This window comes from Drosophila elegans, unplaced genomic scaffold (assembly GCF_018152505.1).
Source record: "Drosophila elegans isolate 14027-0461.03 unplaced genomic scaffold, ASM1815250v1 contig_149, whole genome shotgun sequence".
In the NCBI taxonomy this organism is placed as follows: Eukaryota; Metazoa; Arthropoda; class Insecta; order Diptera; family Drosophilidae; genus Drosophila; species Drosophila elegans.
Window position 1 is genome coordinate 1,476,996 of NW_024545513.1, and position 20,359 is coordinate 1,497,354.

General features: G+C 35.4%; 1 protein-coding gene across 6 annotated transcripts in view; it reads right to left on the reverse strand.

Annotated features, from left to right (window-relative positions):
- LOC108137403 (palmitoyltransferase app) overlaps nt 1–20,359 on the reverse strand; it is a 41,988-nt gene that overhangs the window by 7,887 nt on the left and 13,742 nt on the right. For 2 of the 6 annotated variants that reach the window (XM_041707158.1, XM_041707161.1), the window contains exons 3-7: nt 6,400–6,518; nt 6,178–6,335; nt 5,934–6,106; nt 4,991–5,185; nt 3,899–4,148 (exon numbers count right to left, since the gene is read on the reverse strand). In XM_041707158.1, coding sequence (XP_041563092.1) covers nt 3,899–4,148; nt 4,991–5,185; nt 5,934–6,106; nt 6,178–6,335; nt 6,400–6,518 — 895 coding nt within the window. Of the gene's footprint in view, nt 1–3,829; nt 4,149–4,990; nt 5,186–5,933; nt 6,107–6,177; nt 6,336–6,399; nt 6,519–20,359 lie in introns of all 6 variants that reach the window. The other 4 variants (XM_041707156.1, XM_041707160.1, XM_041707159.1 and 1 more) reach the window with 3 other exon arrangements.

A 20,359-nucleotide genomic window follows, 5' to 3' on the forward strand; every position in this document is an offset into this window, starting at 1 on the left:
ATGGACACACAATGGTTATCGTAGGAGACGTGATTAGTGATCATTTGTCAGGATATACCCAGGTACAGGCGAAAAAGAGATGAGATCGACACAGACTTAGGCCTACATTTAGTTGCAATCATTTCCAAAGAACAAAAAAAATGATATTGGAAACAATTAAAAAATGTAAGTAAACACAGGTTTGGACAGTAGAGAAATAATGGACTGGTTAAAGTTTCATTTTCACACATTGGAATAGGTTTAGGTTTAAAAAATAATAATATTTAAATTTTTTAATATGCATATTTTTAAAACATTTAAATAGAAAAACTGATAGAATTTTTAAAACAGCACTTTCTAACACATTTAAATAGGTTTAGGTTTTAGAAAAAATTTAACAATTTTAAGAGTTAAGATAAGTATAGTTCATAGTACACACTTAATAAAAATTCACACAAATGTAATCTTCAGGGAAAAATTATTCTTCAGGAATGCCACAAGTTTATATCACTGATTAAAAGTCCGCAAAAAGTCAAATAAAATACTCCAGTGATTTAAAATCCCTAGGCAATTAAAATTCCTAGTCATTCTAAAACCCTGAAAAAATATTACTTCAACTATACAGAATTTTAAATTAATTTTATTTTGAATTTAATATCAAACTTCATACTTAAATAAAATTTGCTAGAGAATTGTCATCTTTTTCTCTGATTGCTTTTAAAATCGAAATATGATATTTTAATATGTGAAAATGAAAACCATAACAGAGAGTACGATAGAAATGAAAATAAATGGAACAAAAATGAACCCAAAATAAGGGAACTGAGGTTTTTTTTATTGGGGTGGGTGGGTAAAAGGAGGTCAGTGGTCAGTGGAAAGTGGGGTGAGGGGGAGTTGTGGTTGGGATGTCTCCTCCTTAGCTAATTAATTGTAGTTTAACGCATACTGTGTCCCAAAGGGGAAGTTATTTCCACAAAGTAATCAACTTTTGAATTGAAAGTCAGCAGGAATAAGTGTGAAAAAGTCAGAGATAAAAGAAGAAGCACTGCGCTAAACACAAACTTTTCTAAAATAATAAACGAAACGGAACGATGGAGTTATATCCTAACGCAAAAGTGTTACATCAAATAAAACATCAACTTAAATCGGATTACTGTTGGAATTTCCGTTCCAATCTGATAATTCTGAATAATATTTTCCTCAAACTGAAGTTAATTTGCTTGATTTAATATTTATAAAAAAGTAACAAAGTAATCTAATAAATTACTGCATTCTGAATAGAAAATTGTAGCAAAACACTAGTAAAATAGTTCCCAATAAATTGAAAAACATTCGAATTAGTTTGTTGTGACAGACAGGTGAGAGAAAGGGAAAACTGGACAGATAAACAGAAAGGGAAACAGGGGTAGAATTACGAAAATTTGGACAACAAATCGGGAAAAGAAAGTATAATGGGTAAATATAAATTTAAAATAAATGATTCTCCGGGGCAAGTCAGGGTCAATCAATCGATCAATTGTTCAATAAAATTAGGTTTAATTTTTGTAGTTAAATTTTTGTTTTGTATTTTTTTAGTTTTTTTATATCTTTTACCTTTCTCGGTGCTTGCAGTAAGTGTAGAGTTTTTGGTTTTGGTTTTGTTTTCTTTTATCTTTTGCTGTTTTTTTTGGAGATGCGACCAATTCTTTTCGATATAAGTATGTATGCTATATACTTCTATATATATTTATACTGATATAACGACAGCTCTGGGCGGCATATACAAACGATATATACGCAGGGGGTTAGGGTGGATGCCCAGCAAAGTGAAAACGAGTCAACAAAATAGTAAAACAGTAAAATAGTAGAATAGTAAAATAGGGGTAAATGCAGCGCAAATAATAGCGGAAAGTGAAAGTCCAGCAACTTAAAATGCCAACTCAACAAATCCAACCGCATGCATGCAAAGTGGTTTTTTAGAGGGGGTTAATGCGCAGATAAATCCGGGGAAAAAGGGAAAATAAAGTGGGCAAAACTAAAAGAGAAATAAACACACCGCCCCGGTAAGTCCGAAGATTCTGATTATAAATGGGAAAATTATGAAAGCTTTTCTCTGTTTACTGTATTGGCAAGACTTAATCTGCAGCAAAGTGATTTTTAATTGGATTTCGTCAAGATTTTTGGAAAGAAAAACAAAAGAGAAAGTGTACAGGTGATTTTCGAAAAGGTTATAAGTATTTCATGTACATGTTTTAGTTTTTTTGAGTTAAAGAAAAAAAAATTAAATTTTTTATAATGATTTTTTTAATAATTGACTGCCAAAATAGTTAAAGCATTACAGTCGGACCGTACTGTATGGCTAAGATTTAATTTGGTTACTATTTATATTAACTAAATATAAAATTAAAAATTTTAAAAAAAATGTCAAACTTATTTTGGATTTTAAAAGCCTCTTAAAATTGTTCGAAAATATTTATAGGCACACAAAATACAAACAGTGACTGATATATTTCATCCTATGCCGCCTGTCCGTTTGGCGGAGCTTTCACTGTATTTTTCATGAGATGTCAAGGACAGTGGAAGGCAATTACAATGGCGAGGTTGTGAAAATAGTGGGGAAAGTGGAAAATGGCAAAGTTTTGAGTGGGTGAGAGCGTTGCTTTCTCTAAATGGGTGTGCATCATTTGGTTTGCTTGTCCTTCAATTAAACGGGCGTGGCACTAACTAACTAACTAACATCCCTACCACCCCCTTTTTTTTCTTTTTTTTGCCAGGGAAAGCGGGAAAATAATAATAAATAGTAAATGCAGCAGCGGCAGAAGAAGTAAAAGTAAAAGCGGCAGCCAAAAAAGTTTTTGCAGTGCAGGGGAAGGGGGAGGTGGAAAATGGTTGGGTGGAAAATGAGATTGAAGGATGTGTTGTGGAGCAGCTGGGAAGGGCGGAAAAACTTTTATTCGCCCACGCAGGACAAAAGTAAAAACAACAAGAACAAGACAAAGATACTTCACACATTTCTCTCCGACATATAAAGCTCTCTACAGACATATAGTATATATATGTAAATATACATATATATATACTATATACTATATATGTTATGTATTTATATCGATTTTGTAGTTAATTAGCCAAAGCATTAAGCGGATGAGGGGCTTTTTGGGACATGGGGTTATTATGGGATTACAGCAAATGATAAATCATACGAAATGAGCTACGGAAAATGTGATAGAAACAGAAAGAAAACCAAGAAAAGGTCAAGAAATCAAATGGAAATTGTTTACAATAAAGCGAGATGAGAAATGAAAACAAAATCAAAAACATAAACAAACAGCTGTTAACGGTTACAAGTACAGTTAAGAATAACACAAATTACGATTACAACAACATTAACTAAGCCAAACAACAACAACAGTAACAACAATAACAATAACAACAGGTGGCTTCAGCAATCACTTAAAGAAAATTAAAACATTTTTCTTTCATTTATTTGTAGAATTACAAAGACTGTAAATTTATAAGCTTTTAATTAAATCGTATTAATGTTTATCCGCAGGAACTATTAAAAGGAAAACCATCCAATACATTGATAAAACAAACACTTTTAATTTATAAATTTAATCATTACAATAGGTACTTCATTTTAAAGAATTTCTTTCGGATGGAAATAATTAAAACATTTTACTCGATGATATATATTTGATGTCAACACTTTTTAATTTGTATTGCTGGCCAACCACCTGTGGCATACTATTCAGGGATATTAGATACAATAGATATAGGATACATAGATATATTTAATAGGAATCTGAGTTTCGCATAGCAACTGCTTCGCTTTTCTCGGTGATATTGCAAAATCTTGTTGTTTACCCACCTTACTGTAAAGCGTTGTGCTGCCCGACCGTTGATTATAACCATTGCCCTCGGCCATATATGTCTTTACCTGAATTCCGCGCTTCTCGCGACTCGCGTCGTAGTAGGAGCGTGGTGAGTACTGCACCGCAGTGCCGCGCATACCGCCACCGCCTCCGCCCACGCCTCCCCCGCCGCCCGCTGCGGCTGCAGCGGTCCCATTGCCGCCGGCCCCGCCCCCGGCGCCCGTCTGCTGGCCGCTCCGGTCGTTGCAAATGGTGCTGATCGCCTGGTTCTGCACTTGCGACCGCCGCGAGGCGTACTTTTTCGGGTTCAGTAAGCTGCAAGCACAAATGTCAGGTTAATAAAATAAGAGCTAAATTCGAACGTATAGTACCCAAAAGTCCCAAAATATTCAAAAAGCATTCATGTTAGCTTTCGAATTTAAAAATAAATATCAGGGGCATTACGTTTATTTTTTTTTACATATAACTGACAAACAGTCGTTCTTTGAGATGTTTAAAAACAAATTAAAAAAAAATGTTTTGAGAATTGTACATAAGAAGATATCGTAAACATGATAATGATATTAATTCTTATCGACAAAAATTTTGCTGCTTACTATTTCCTTAAGTTATGGTTATTTTGTGAGGAAGTTATGACACATACAGAATATAACAAAAACTTTGAGAATTGTACATAGCCATGTTCCTCACATAATTTATAAAAACAAGTGAGTCACTGATATGTTTATAGTACTATAAGGCAAGAGATAAATACTTTTAAATAAAATTGTGGTCAAATTGTGATATGCCTTTTATGTGTCATTTGTATTAAGCACTTTTAAGTGCTTTTTTTGAGGTTGTTAGAAAGGGAAACCAAACCACTTTCGAGCAGAAAGTGCGTCACATTTCCTTTCTATATATAATAATTTCAACAATTTACATCCCTAAGGGATTGAAACTCAAGATATAATTGGCTATCGAACTCGGAAGTTTACAATCTACAATACTATTATTTCAATTTGCAGTCAAATTACTTCCCCGAGGACACGTAATTTGAAGCCAATAATTGGCAGTCCAATTTGGATATTTATTGTTGTAATTTCCCCACTTCCACCGAATGGAAAATTCGGTTGGTCCTTGGTTCTTGGTCCTCGGTATTTTTGAATGAACTGACTCACCTGGGGTATTGTGGTCCGAACTGTGTGTAGCAGCAATTGTGCCAGCAGCCGCGCGAGAACGGATTGTAGCCGCCCTTGAACTTTCCGGTGACCTGTTCGTTGGTCGTGCGACCCCGCGACACCAGCACCATGTGGAAGCCGGTGAGACCGAAGATGGGGATGGCCAGAATGGTCACCAGGCTCATCAGGATCATGCTGTGTATGAAGCGAGTTAAGAGTTAAGCCAAACCAATGGGCGCAATTTAAATATGCCTGCAGATCTTAAATTTCATAAGTATTTAACCCGAACTGTGACACTTTGTTTCGCATTTCTATTCATAACTATATATTACCATAAATAGGATAGATAAAAACATTTTCAAAAAATTCTATTTAAATAATTTAAAGCAAATTGAATAAAAAATGCCCAATGTTACACACCATATGCCTCAAAAATATTAAAACAAAAAATTGACAATAAAATTCCATTTCTAAACAAATCTACTTAATAGGATTAAAAAAAAAAAACAAAATCAAATTACTCCAAATAATTCCCTTTTAAATCTATTTCCACTGACTGAGTTTTTAAATAAATCCATTTAAAGCAATATTAAAAAAACTAAACCCAATTTAATTAAATATTTACTTTCAAATGTTTATAAATCTATTTTTGGTGACTCTGGGAATCAAATAAATGTGTTCAAAAATAATATGACAATGATTTTGCCTTTTTAAACAAATTAAAAAAAAATTAATCAAATATATATATCCCTATAAATCTGTAAAGAGTGACTTCGGGAATTGAAGAAATTTTAAAAAATAAATTTTCAATCCGAACTCTATTCAGAGGAATATTAAAAATTATTTATCTTTTAAGGAAGTGGTGTTTTTGGAAATCAAATAAATTGTTTTTATGAATATTTTGAAAAGCTGTTGGTTTTTTTTTGTGATTGCAAAAGGATACGCGACAATGGGCGCCGTGTCCTTGATGTTGGGCATTATCTTCAGCACGTAGACCAGGCACAGCGAGAAAATGCTGAGCATGTGAATGGACAGTGAGACGAGGAAGAAGAAAAAGAACCTGTAGTTCCGCCTGCCGATGCAGTTGTTGACCCACGGACAGTGGTGATCGAAGGTCTGGGAATGGTCAGTAAAATGATATATATTATACGAGAAGACAAAATATGTATAATAGATGGAAAACCGACCTCTATGCAGTGATTGCAGACGGAACAGTGGGAGCAGCGTGGCGGGCGGTAGAACTTACAGGTGACGCACCATTTCATCTTGACGGTGATGCCGTTGATCTCGGCATTCTTGTAGAGCGGGGCGCGCAGCTCCTCCTCGCAGTCTTCGTCGGGCGAGGCTAGAATGCAGTCAAGTTTAGGCCGTGACGACTGGCGCTGGCCCCTGCTCAGCACGCTACATACCTTTGGGGATGATGCCCGGGTCCATGAAGGTGGCCAGCGTGAAGTTGGCCAGCACGAAGAATGTGATCACGCCCTGGTAGGCCAGCACCCATGGATGGCTCTTCACGTAGTACTGGCAGCTGTAAGTGGTAGATGAACAGGGATTTTAATACAGGATTTTAATACAATATATATAAACAACTAATTTATAACATACTAAATAACCTATTAAATGTGTATTTCATGTGGGGAAAAGTTTAAGTTATTTGTCTTATCTTTTATCTTATAAAAAAGAGATAACCATTAACCAATAGTCAAAAATAATTTATAACCTTTATAGTATTTTATAGTAATTGGGAATAAGATAGGGATCAAGATAAGATAACAATAAATCATAGGATTAATGTCTTATTAATAAACAAAACATGTTAAATAACTATATTTAAATAAAAGCTTAAATTACCATTTATAATTTAACAAATTTAAAATGCCTCGAAAGCTTTTGCATGTGAAATTAAATTGGGGCCGAGCTTGAAAGCCACTCAAATGGCCAAGAACAAGATATTGGCCCTTTTTGTGTCGTCCAGTCTAATTGCCATAAAGTAATACGGCTACCATATGATTAGTGTTCGTCTAGTTTTGAGCCCTGATTAAAACCGCTTACCGAACAGGTTTTGAAGTGGAAGTAGTGCACACAACCGGCTCAAAGTGGCTCCAAAAAGCCACCATTCCTTGCATAACGATGATGGGCTGGATTAAAACTCACAACCGAAGAACTGTGACTACAAATTTGATAGCTTTGCAATCAGCCTTTTGGGGAGGTTGTTGCTGGTTGGTGGTTACATTTTTCATGGATGTCTAGCTGTGTGTGTGTGTGGTGCTCTTTGAGTAGGCCGAAAGTCGGTCGAACATCCGTCGACCACATTGTTGACCATTAGGTGGCCAGGATACTCGTACATTTGGAAAACAGAACGCAAGGACAACAGGAGACAACGGGAGAGCCCAATCCCAAGGCTATCCCTAGGTTATCCAACGAAGCCCGCCCGTTGTGTCGCCGCAATCACTTTAGAGTCTACTGAACCGGAACTGTTTTGTCGGTTGAAGCCCCCCTTCTTTTAACTGTCCATTCCACAGAACTCGACCCGCATCGGATTCAAAACGAACCGGAACAGAACCTTAACCCTTTTGGTCCCTGCAAAAAAATCCTAAAAAGCCCGAATATTTCATTTCAATAAGATTTGTTGTAGTATTCATCACAGACTGTAATTATAAAAAATATGTAGTTCATGTTTTGCTCTATACCAATGAGTACATATGTACATACAAATGAGTACATACATACATACAGTCAAAATAATAGTAGTTTTGGAAATAGCCATAAAAAATAGTTCGAAACCAATATTTAAACATATTTGAATTTAATTCTTGAAGCTTATACATACATTTGCGGGCAAAATAATAGAATTTTTATAGCCTATGAAATTAGCAATCCAAAATAGTTTGAAGCCAATTTTGAAATTTTTTTTAAATTGTTTTCGTGAAGCTAATAATACTTAATGGAGCAAACATAAACATGAACAAGCAAGACTGACAAAATAGTATATTAAAAAGTAAATTTTAGGGAATTATTAATAGTTTTCATAATTTGAAAAATATAAAACAAACCTAATTTGTTGTTTTTTTTATCTTTGTTCACAAAATATTACATTTTAATGTAACTATATAGTTATTCCACACCTATAATTTTCCTTTAACCTTTCTAACTTTGTCAATATCAATGGTTTATTGTTGTCACCACCGTTTTCGTTTACACAGTAGTAGTGCTTAAGGGGTTAAGTCAACCAACCACAAGCCATAGCCATGAATGTTGAATGTTGCAATGTTGCAAGGGCGATGGCGATACACACGTGTCCTCTACTGGCCCATTTCCATTTCCGTCTGTCTTCGCCTTTGCAACTTTGCCGCTTTCCCACTTTTCCCACGTTTCCCGCCTTTCCTCTCCACTCCCTCTGATGCATTTGCAATGATGTGGATGTGCGGAACTTTCTGCTGGTTTCGGTTTACGGGCTTACGGGCTATCGGGGTTCTGTTTACGGGTTACTTAGGGTGAATGTATTACTTTCTTCCGGCATTTCTCACTGCATTACGCCACTGCTCTCCCCGCCTTCCGGCTCCCTTTTCGCCCAAACCCAGATTGATGAAGGCAGACCGCCGATGAATTCTAATGGATAAACTCATCCTTAATGCAACCACCATCGTCATTTGCCAGCTCATCATCAATCTGCACGTTATTTCTCTTTTTCTGCCATTTTCCACAGTGCATTTGTCACTACAGTGGTCACTGGGCAGGTGGGATTATGCCCCCACTTAGTTTTTGTCATAGTAAAATAGATTTGATTTAAATAAATAATTTAAAACTATAAAATTAATGCTAGAATGAAGCCAAAAAAATAACTGAAAGTTTGGTTTAAATAAGTGTGTTTTATAAATCGATTACGATGCCTCATATAGCCTCAAACCCAAGAACTTTAAACTTGCCCCACGACCACTGTGCTGTTGTAGCTCTAAAACTCTACTCCCATTATCATCATCTCCACACTTTGCCTCCCATTGCTGCCATCAACTTCAACTTGATCATCATCGGGCGCAGTCCTTCGCTGCATTATAATTGACAGAATGACCTCAGACTGTCAGTTTTCCGTTTCCGTTTCCATTTTCTTTTATTTTTCCACTGCCCGAAGCAGAAGGTTTTCCGGGCTGAGGAAAGAAAGCAGCGCAGTGAAGTCCAGATTTTCAATTTTCGCACCTTCACTATCTGTATCTGAATCTGTATATGTATAGTATCTGTATATGCATAGTATCTGTAAATGTAGCTAAATCTGTATTTGAATCTGGGATTGTGTCCGCCTGCTTCTGGTTTTGATTTATTTCGGCTCTCTTATCGCATTTGTTTCAACGCTTACAACGCTTGTAACAAAACAAAGAGCTCTATCGCATCCACTGTCAACTGGAATCTGGCATTTGCATACAATTTTTAGGAATGCAAATAAAACCGGAATGGAGCGAGTCTCAGCACGTGCCAGGGATTTATGTTAATCGCTTTGAGACAAAGAAAATAGGGAATCCGGGGATACGACCTCGAAATAGGGAGACAAAAAATGGATAAAAGAATATAAGAATAAAAGCTAAGCGAAGCAAAGATGGCGAAACCTCAAGAATTAACGAGAGCTGCGAGGGTAATTAATTAAACTGATATCTATTATGAAGTGCGCCAGCCACACTTTATTAATTAACTCCTCGCCCATGCAGTTTAAGGAATTTCAACCCCACTTTTTATTTAATCAGTATCAAATGCAAGTGGAAATTTAAACGATATTATGCAGCAGCTTTCCTCATTTAAAGTAATTTATTAACTTATTTTTAAGACCATGTTTCGGAATTTGTTTTCTAAAATCAAGGCATTTTGTTTTCTGATTTAATGGCCAAAGAATGTAAATCTATTTAACAGATTTGATTTATTTCTTAAAACTGAACAAAGACGAACTATTTATTTATTTACAGCAATAGGAGGCACAAACATAGATAGCAACTGTCCAAACAAAACTTGGATTGCACAATTCCCATTAAGGCTGTCGAGCAATAAACCCAAAATTGGATATGGCAATTGGCCAATGTTAATGATCGCTGTGCATTACGCGTATGTGCAGGCATCTGAATCTAATCGACTCGCATCGAATATCAAAATGACAGGCCACCTTCCACCTGCCAGCACCCCATCTTTAATATATATATAAATATATATATATATGATATATAGTAAATCCGCCTAGCATCGTGATTGGCATTGCTAATTGCGTACGGCTCCATTATCTAAAATATAATATAAAATTATTGAATAGAAACTATTAAATATAAAAAGAACGAAATATAGTAGAGAGTAAAAATGCGGTCATTTAAATTCTCAAACTTAAAATTCATAATTTAAACACACAAAAGTAGTAGAGAATAAAAGCGATCTCTTATCTCCCAGCTGATGCCCTATTATAAGTCAGGTGTATAGCTCTATAAACCTAAACCACACATACATAGTACACCTATATATACTATATATATATATTACACTTGTTTGCTTTACTTTTCAATTTAGCAAAAATGTTTGCCAAGTCCCGGGAGGGAAATCTGTTTACATTTATGCAAAGTCAGGCCGAAAAGAGGGTGGCAAAAATCGAGTAGAAAGAGTTTTTGGTCCAGAAATGACAAAAAAAAAAATAATACAGAAAAATACAGAAAAGAAGAAAGGAATGTAATGTAGCACAGAGAAAGGCAGGCGGCTCAAGGATTTGCCGCTGTCTTATGACAAATAATTCATTTCATTTTCCAGAAAGGAGGGCGAACTGGGACAAACTAGCAAATCAAATTAGTGACAAGACCGCAGCAGGGACAATAAACACACACACATATACACAATACAGTGTAATGAGCCTAGAGCCTCCCACAGAGCCACTGAAACCAGCACCCAACCCCACAAGCCAGCCCATACAGGATGTGTTTGACTTCAATTAATGATTTGCCCCATCAAATTGAAACAAATTGCCAAGGAAAACAAATAAACAGTGCTTTGCATTGATTGAAATATAATTTCAGCTAGGCGGTCGGCTCTTGAGCGCTTTTGGTTGGGGAAATAAGTCTTGGGTGGATATAATAGCTTTATAGGGCAGTGAATGACTGTATTGACCAGAGGGTAAACCACTAGATACATATATTGCATTTTAAATGCAAAACCAAGAATTTAATATCATTTGTCAATCATTATGGACTGCTGTGGCTATTTAGGGCTTAATAATTTTAAAACGAACTAACCGACATTCTCAAAAATTTCAAGTAATTTGCAAATTACACTCAACAAAAACTTTTCATAAAAACTAAACTATTGTTACAAGAATTTTAAACTATTTTGTATAAAAATGAAACTAAAAAGTAAAGGGGTTATATTATTTAGTATTGAATTAATATTTATACTTTAATTTTGGATGCAGTTTATTATCAAAACACACTTATTAAAACTAAGCTTACATTTTTTTTTTAAAATTCTTTTTTTAATAATCATTATGAACATGAACTTTGCGTTTGAGCTTAATTTGAAACCGACGTTCTCCGAAATTCTTGGTTGTGAAATAAAATGCGTACTATTCCCAGTAAATGTGTACTGCGTCGAGTTTGTTACGAATGCCTTACTTGGTTCTGGGAAATTAAGCAACTGTTTTCAAGAGAATACCCTCTTATTCCGCACATTTCCCCCGCACCAAACTGTCGGTCGCATCCATTTCAATTTCGATTTCAATTTCAATTCCCGACTAAATTCCAGCAAAGAGTTGAGCTGTTATATTTACTGCACGGCAACGACAGCTTTCTCCCCAGACTCGACCTTCCTTCCCACCGGCATTGCATCACTGTGGCATTGTCAAGGTGAGGGAATCTCGCTGGACACTGCCGCCCACTGCCACCCACTGCCACTTCCCCTCTAAAAACCTCAGCCACGGCGTTGTAAATAAATAAATAAATAGAAAAAGAATAAGAAGTAGAGTATTTTTCTAGGGCCTTTCCGGTGGAGGGGTGACCTAATAAAATGGGGGTTAGTTAGGGTTACAGGTTTAAAGTCGAGTGGTGTGGGTGTTTCAAGGAGACACTTGCTGGAAATTGAATTCCTATGCTAAGTAGTTGCCACAAAAGCAGCTTACAGCGCTTGTGGGCGGAGCAAATTAGAAGCTAAATGGCAAAATGTGTCACATTCAGGCGAAATGCGACAAGTTTATTGGGGTCCATCGTTTTATAACGAAGAAAACTCAATTACCAGGAGGTTCAGGGACAGGTGGGTGGTGGGTGGTAGGTGGTAGTAAAACAAAAACATGTGCCCAAGAGGTCAACTGAAAACCAACCACGAAAACGATTTCAATCGGCAATTAATTGACTCGACACATTGACAAACACACAAGGCACATACACAGCCAGGTACAGGAGCACTCTATTACACTACGTTTCATCTATATAAAATTTAAATAAAAAGGCAAACAAGGATTTAAGTCCCTATAGTACAGAAACCATATGTACACTTTTGGCCAACAATGGTAATTAACTGCATGTTTCAGCAAGAAACCAATTATTTCTAAATATAACTTTGGGAGTGCAAACTCTAAAATGACGTATGAATTTATTTCTTTCGTTATTTCCATGAACAGGACAGTTCCTTTGATATTTACAAATATTTGAAAATATAACTATACAATTGCAAACTCTTTAATATGTGAAAAGTATTAAATCGCATAATTCAATTTCTGTTCTGCATGACATACAAGTAATTTTAACTTATTTTCCTCAGCAGCATGTTTAACTTGCCAAATCTTAGACTACTGAAACGCACTGTAAGCTGTAAGGAAATTCGTCTGATGAGGCGAGGCTGTGTTTAAAATAGTAAAGAGCAAAGACAATTTCGCATTCGATGGCAGCTGCATTAATTAAAAACTCAACAAAAATTGGAATTGCTTTTTATGCGTCTAGCACAAGCAAATGGAAATCCATTTCTGTTTGGGCACTGAGCAACAGGTTTCGGTTGCTTTAAAATATAGAATACACAAATATTCACATTGGGGTTTTTTTTACATTAATATGCAAGGAAATTCTTATTTTTTTAACAATATTTTTTTTTTTAAATTAATTAAAGAAATTACGTTTTACAGTTTAATAAATTTCTTTCGACGAAACAGCTATTAAATTGTATTTTTAATTTTCATTTTTAACCATTTTTTCATGCCTAGAGATAATGAGGAATGGCATTTTGTAGATTAGTGTTGGGCGGTGATGACGAAACCACGGGCAAATCGTCGCTGTCGTCACATTTACCCCTCTGCCTTCAAGTTGTACTCTACTTTCTGCTCTTCTCTTGCACGCAGGGTATAAAAATATCCTACTATCGCCAAAAACGAAAAAATAAGTAAACGTCGGCTAAGCATTAGTCACCAGCACAGTCGAGTACGAAAAAAAGTGAAGAAAAATAAAATAAAAGTACAAAAACTACAAAAAAAAAAACGAAAAAAAAAAAAAGTGCTTCGACCATGGGCAAAACGTCGCCTCGACTTTGCTTCTGACTTATCTTATGGGGGCTCTTTTTTCCCTCGTTTGGTTTTTTTTTCATTTTTATTACACATGTGGCTGGGCTGGCTAGCCCATCCGCATAGTTACAGTGTAGGTCAAAATAGTAGCATAAACAAATCAATTAATTTATTACAATTTTTACGCTTTATAATTGGCAATTATATATTTTTTTGTTTTATAGTTTTTATGTTTACCAAATGTTTTCACATTGGTTTAATATTTTTAAGCCCCAAAAAGTGACATGTTTGATGTTAATATTATAATTGTATATATTATAAAAGTATGTTTATGTTATCATTTTGTTTTAAATATTTTAAAGCCGTAAAGGTGTCATATTGGATGTTTATCTATTCAAGTTTTTATATTGCTTTAAGTTTTTTCCAAGTTTTAACATTTTATGATTTGTAATTATAGATGTTTTAGTTATAAAATTTTGTTTACTTACAAAATGTTTTAAATATTTTTAAATCTTAAAAAGTTGTGAAATAAAAATGAATTACAGTTCAAAATTGAAATTTTAGTTAAATCTAATGAATCTAATGCAATTATTTTAATGTATAAACAAAATAAAAAAAAATCATGTTTATCACAAAAATCACTTGTGTTACCCCTTGCCCTCAAACATTTTTAATTTTGTTTTAACACATTTAGCGGAAGACGTCTTTGGCGCTATTATTCCACCGTCGGAAGTAGCTGGCCTCCAAACGGAGGTTCTTCCAAGCGACCCGATAAAAGGTGCCAACCGATAAGCGGGCGGCAGTGGGTTAAGGGACGTGGTGGTGCGGTGCGGTGCGGGGCGCACATCATTATGAGGTGCCAGTGCCATGGCTCGTTATTTAATTTTGGTTTTTGCCACACCAAGTGGAGGCGGATTTGGGAGGGTAAAATGCGAAGAAGGTTAAACGGCATGGCTTTTATCAGTTACCAAACACAGTGTCGCCGCGAACAGCTGCCAATTGCCACCCCCTCTCTTGCCGGCTCCCCCCCTATTATCCGTATCTCTTTCTAGGGGTTTCCATTTTCTGCAAAATTAGCGATAAATGAATCAATTGCCTTTTACTGGGAAATTGACCATTTGCATTTGCCTGCGGCGATAAGACGAACTGGCTTCTCAGTGAGGATATCATCATCCTCAGCCATATTCATTTCAAGATAATTGGAAGAAAATATTTGCAGGTGTTTTTTTTGGCGCCCACTTTTATTACCATTTAAATGGTTAAATTAAAGACAACAAGAATGCCAGAACTCAACAGATTTTGGCTGCTTTTATTGACTGAAAATCTCTTGAAAAATAAAGACAGCTATTAGGCGAAATTTTAAAGTGAAAAAAACTGTTATTTTGCAAACTCTCTATATCGAATTTATATTTTTTGTTCTAAGGCATAAATAAATATTTGTACGTATTTTCGCAAACTTTTCACTCTTATATTGACTGCCAAATTAGTCTATTGTCTATATATTCCCTAATATTTTTCTTTCAAAATTTAATTTGTTATCCAATTTTTGGTTCACCCCTGGGAAACCCTTTCAATTTGCTGCTCTAATTTGGGCCACTCTAAGCAGTCGGACATCATTTAGCCTCAGGTAAAAATAAAAATATGCCAGCCTGTTTCTTCTGTTTGGTTGGTTTGTACTTCTTTTAGCCGCTTTTATACGCAATTATTGGGCAATCTTCGAGAAAAGCGAGAGTGTGAATCGACAGGTGAGAAGTGGGGATGGGGCTGGAAAAATAGACACAGAAGCACACACTCGAGCAAACAGTACAAAAGCGCAAACGAAATGTAATAACAAGTTGGGGCCATTTTTTTTTGGACTAGCGCAAGTTTTGGCCTCCTAGACACAAAAAACAGGGGTGTGGTTTCTAGGGAGAGGTATATGGTATGGTATGGTATGGAATGGTATGAGCAAGCGGATCTCGAGTTACCAAAAGATTGGGGCCAAAGCGGGATAATCAGGCAAAGTGAGGGAGACTGCTCCCACTCCCATTTTTTTTAATAGCTGTCTATGGCAAGTCCTTCAGTTTGTCATGCGCCCTGTCAAAAAATGTATGTAACTAAGAAAAAAAAAAAACAGTCGGGGGAAGCCAAAAAAAAAATTGATTTTGCCTGATGGGCAGCAAACCAAAAAAAAAAAAAAACTGACGTTTTTGGGCCAAAATTGAATTGGTTTGGGAAATGCTGGAAAAATTTTTGCCAAGGTCAAGCAACTTTGTTTTAGGCCAAAAAATATGGAAGAATTTGTTTTGGGCATATAGACACGCATATATCTACAGTTGGCATGGGGTCTTCCATAACCCAATTTGTCCTCCTTTCTAGGCGAGTTGATGTGCGTTTGTTACAAAATCAACGCTTGAAAGAAATCTATTTAAGAAACAACAATGGAATTCGAAATCATCAAATGAAGACACTTTTATTTTTTAAATCATTTACAAAAGTTCTTTAGCTATGAAATCATTACGTTCCGTTGATTTCATTACTATTTGTAATATTGTGGCGATTTTTAAAGTCTAATCTTTATTATTAGTTGTAAAGCATTCAAGAAACTTGTCACTCTTAATCCCAAAACCAATATCAATTTCAAATGTTGAATCGTAAATAAAACTATGGGAAATCCGCTGAATTTCCCCTTTTTATAACGAGATTTCTCGGGTACGAAATTGAGTATTCTGCTTATAAAAGCATTTTTTTTTTGCCTTTTTTAATCTGGTTTTCTTTTTATATATTCTTTGGATGTTCTTTTTTTTTTTTTTTTTTTTTTTTTTTTTTTGCATTTTGTGCGTATTTATGCCGAGCCGCATGAAATGCGTATGCGTAATATGTTTGAGTGCATACGTATACGTTTTATTTATGTGGGTTGTGAGTTGCGGGGTGTGGCAAACAAATTTTGTGCGTTTGTTTGCCAACTAAAAATACTCTTGTCCCTTTGGAAGTCAACATTTTCACTTTGTTTTCCCCCTGATTTCCATGTTGACATTTTCTCATCCTCAGCGCTCTTTTATATTCGCCCCTTTGCCAAAAGTTTCTTAAACTTTGCGTGAAAATGCACCTTATTAAAAATGTTAATTAATATTTAAAAAAAAGAGTGGCAAAAACGGAGGGAAACGAAATAGAATAAACGCGAGCATCGGGGCGGAAATAGGCATTCAACAGGAAATTATTCAACGGAAAGAAAAAAAAAACCGTCAAAATGATTGCCACTTAATCCGCCCAATAAACAGTAAAGTGATAAATAATTAACGCTCTTTTTTTTTTGTTATGTATGCCCTGTTGTCTGGCCCTGATAAAAAAATAAATCGAACTTAATGGGAAATGTACATACAGAGAGTTCATGTCGGCGCATGCACAAATATGAAGAATATATGATGGCAAAAGTCAGAAAAACGCTGAAAAAAGCCCAAAACGGTTAGCGTCATTGACATTGGCCAACAAAGGGTTAAGAGCAGGCATAATTGCAAGTGAGTAATGGTTAAAAGCAACGCTGTCAATTGAATTTTATCGATTTCCCTAAAGAAGAAAACGATAGAGGGCAAAATACGTAGAATGCATACACTTTTTCTTGAGCTCTTTATAGTACACTTCAACAAATCAGGGCATATATGTGAAAGTTCATATGACATATAACAATTTAAATCTTGTTGTAAATAAAGGTGACTTTCAAGTTCAAGTAACTATATAAAATCAAGAAACGCATTTTTCTAGGTTTTACATTTTTATATAGTTTTTCCAGATTTCCTACAAATTCCATATTATTTGCCAACTTCTTTACAAATGAAAAGAAACCAAATACAAACAGATTGTGGACTAGTTTAAGGTCCAAAAGAAATGAATAATTCTGAAAAAGTTTCTAACAACTTTTCTCTACGTTTTTTTGCAGGTGTAGAGTTAAACATTTTGCCGGCTAAAGTTGAGGGTGGTATATAGCCAAGAAAAACAACAACAATTGTGGCAATAACGAAATGGCATAACAAAAAGAACAAAAACCATTTTCAAGCAGCATTCAAATGACACCCATACATATTCAGACTCAGTGGCGTAGTGAGTTAAAGATTTACTAGCTTCTTTGCAGTAAAATAATTAAAAGTTTTTACCATTGATTTTGTTTATAATTGAGTTTGAAGTATGCCAAATCAACGTATACCATCTATATTTGGCTTATGGTTTAAGTAAACGACATTTTGTCGTGTGTAAAATCATAACAACTGCTCCTTAATTAAGAAAGACAAAATTTGCATAGGTAAAAAAATTTGAAAAACTACTGATTTAGTTCATATACCCGGATTTTAAACACAGAAGAATTGCAATAATCTTAATATCTTATCCCCCTTAGATTCAAACTCAGTAAGCCACTGCCTGTAGCCATAGTTTGTAGGCAGCGTAAAAAATTGAAAACAGGATGAGGGTGGTGTCTGTGGGCGGCAGATGGTGGCTCAAGGGGGCGTGGCAATGGCACCCCGGCTGAGCTCACCTCGCTGAATCCGCTTTTCCTTCTAGTTTAGCAGCTTCTTCTGGGTCGTTTTCTCGCTTTTTTTTTCTATTTTTTTTATTTTTTTTATATTTTTGCCTGCCACTGACATTTGTTCGTTGTGCTTAGTTTTCCTTTTTCCCTATAATATTTTTCTGGCCACGGCTGCTTTTTTGCACATTGCTTTTTATTGCACTGGCCGGCGGATATTATCAACAACACTAAACAACTGCAAATGCTTTTGTTATTATTGTTATTATTTATCAGGGCGACGACGGCGTCAGAAATTTATTTTCATTAACAAGTTGGACTGACAAAATGTAAACAAAAAAATAAAAATCCAAAGCCATAACAAAAAGTAACTCGAGTGCGGCAGACAAAGGCAACTGGCACTGAAAGAGTAGTAAAAACGAAAATAAATCCAGTCATGTGTGGGAAACAGTTCCAGGATCTCAAGTTGCTTCGACTTTTATTTGTCATTAGTTTTCATCAAATTTCTGTTGCTGTCAACCAGAAAGTTATGATTAATCCAGTACGAAAAAGATAAAACAAATTCGGAGAAGAGATTTAATCACTGGAGAAGTTTAAAAACTAATGAGAAAATATTGAAATGATGAAAAACTTTGCCTTTAAAATTCCAGAAAAGTAGTGAAACAGTTTTGTTTTTATTTCGGGGAATGTTGTTGATTGAGATTGTCCAAATAAAACACTGTTTTTCTTAATTAAATCTATGTTTAGTGCGCTTAAAACCTAATTAGTAATTAGAGCTGGTAAAGATTATATGTCAAAGGTAAGCACATCATACCTCAAAGTGATTATAAACATGTCCATAAATATATGAAAAAGAAGATGCGTTTGAAAACACATCAAGGTTATTGAATATGTTATGGTACTAGTAACGCTAGGGTATTTATAACATACATATATTGTTGCTGTTGTGGGCATTTGCAAAGGTTAAAAGACGAAATGTGTAGAGTGCACCGAAGAAAACACTGAGTAACAAACACGATGACAGGAACAATCAAAATTCATATCATTAAATTTTCAAATATAATTTTAACATTGGTTTGAATTCCATCACCATATTATTGTTTCAGGTATTATATTGACACACTAAATGGTGAACTATGTATTAAGAAATTACAATTTTGTTCCGGTGCAAATGTAATGTGAAACGTGGTCGTGTGTGGGTGTTGTTTAGGTGCAGTGCAGCTGCAATCAAGTTGGTATTTATGTATAATTTGCATCGCGTGGCTGCCACAAATTCGATTCAATTAGAAAACGCTCATGGAAAATGCTGAAAAGCCATCAAACAAGCGACGAACGGGAGGAAAAGTCGGGAAAGCCAAGGCCGTTTATTCAGCATCAAATTCAGAGTGGGTGGGCGTGTGCTGTGTGGGCGTGGCTGGCTCAGGTCACGACCTGTGAGCAAACACACACACACACACACGTGTGCGCCAAAGTCAAATGTTTTTTGTTCGTGGAACATGATTAACATAAAATTAAACGATCCAAAGGAAAAAAGCAAAAAGTGTAAGGGGTGCGGGGTCCCAGTAAATTGCTTTGAACCACCTGCCTTCGCATAAACTCCCCATCAATGTTCTCATCAATATTGCCCCGACTTGGAACCTTTGATGACGAATCACTCAACCTATTCATCAAATAATTATTAGGTGCCCATTGACAATTTATAAATAGTGTTTGATAAGAAGGAACGGAAACAATGTGGCTTTTATATATTTAAAAGATTGCGAAATCAAATAATTTTTTTTGTTTTATTTTATATATATAAATACACCATCTTTAGATGCATTCGATAGAAATATATCTAATATTATAGCAAATGTTATATGCTTTTCATGCTGTAAATGCTTTCTTCATCATCACAAGTGTCGCCTAATTGCTGGCGAAAAGAAAACTTTGTTATAATTATAATTAGTGGACAAATACACACACATAATCCCGTATTCTAGTGTTTTGCGGCGATAGAGGGGCCGAAAATCCCACGAGGAAAAACAAAAGCAATACCAAATGAATATCTCAAGTGGATTCGTGTGAAAAAGCAGAGGCAAACTTAGAAAAATAACCCAAATACACTGGGAAACATTTGAAACAGTTTGGCTCTAATAACATTGTAGAGAAAAACCGTGGTTTTCTAATAGAAAAAATCACCCTATTCTTCTTTCATCTTTTAAGGTTTTTTTTCTTCTTGGCAGTAAAACTTATATTTTTTCAGTGTTAGTGACAGTAATAAGCAATAAGTAAAATAAATGAAGAAAATCAAACTTCGGCGGCCGCTAAAACCAAGAGGAGAAAAGTGTGTGCGGGAGAGCAGCTCCACAAGTAAGCAAACTTGGGGCAAAAAAAAGTA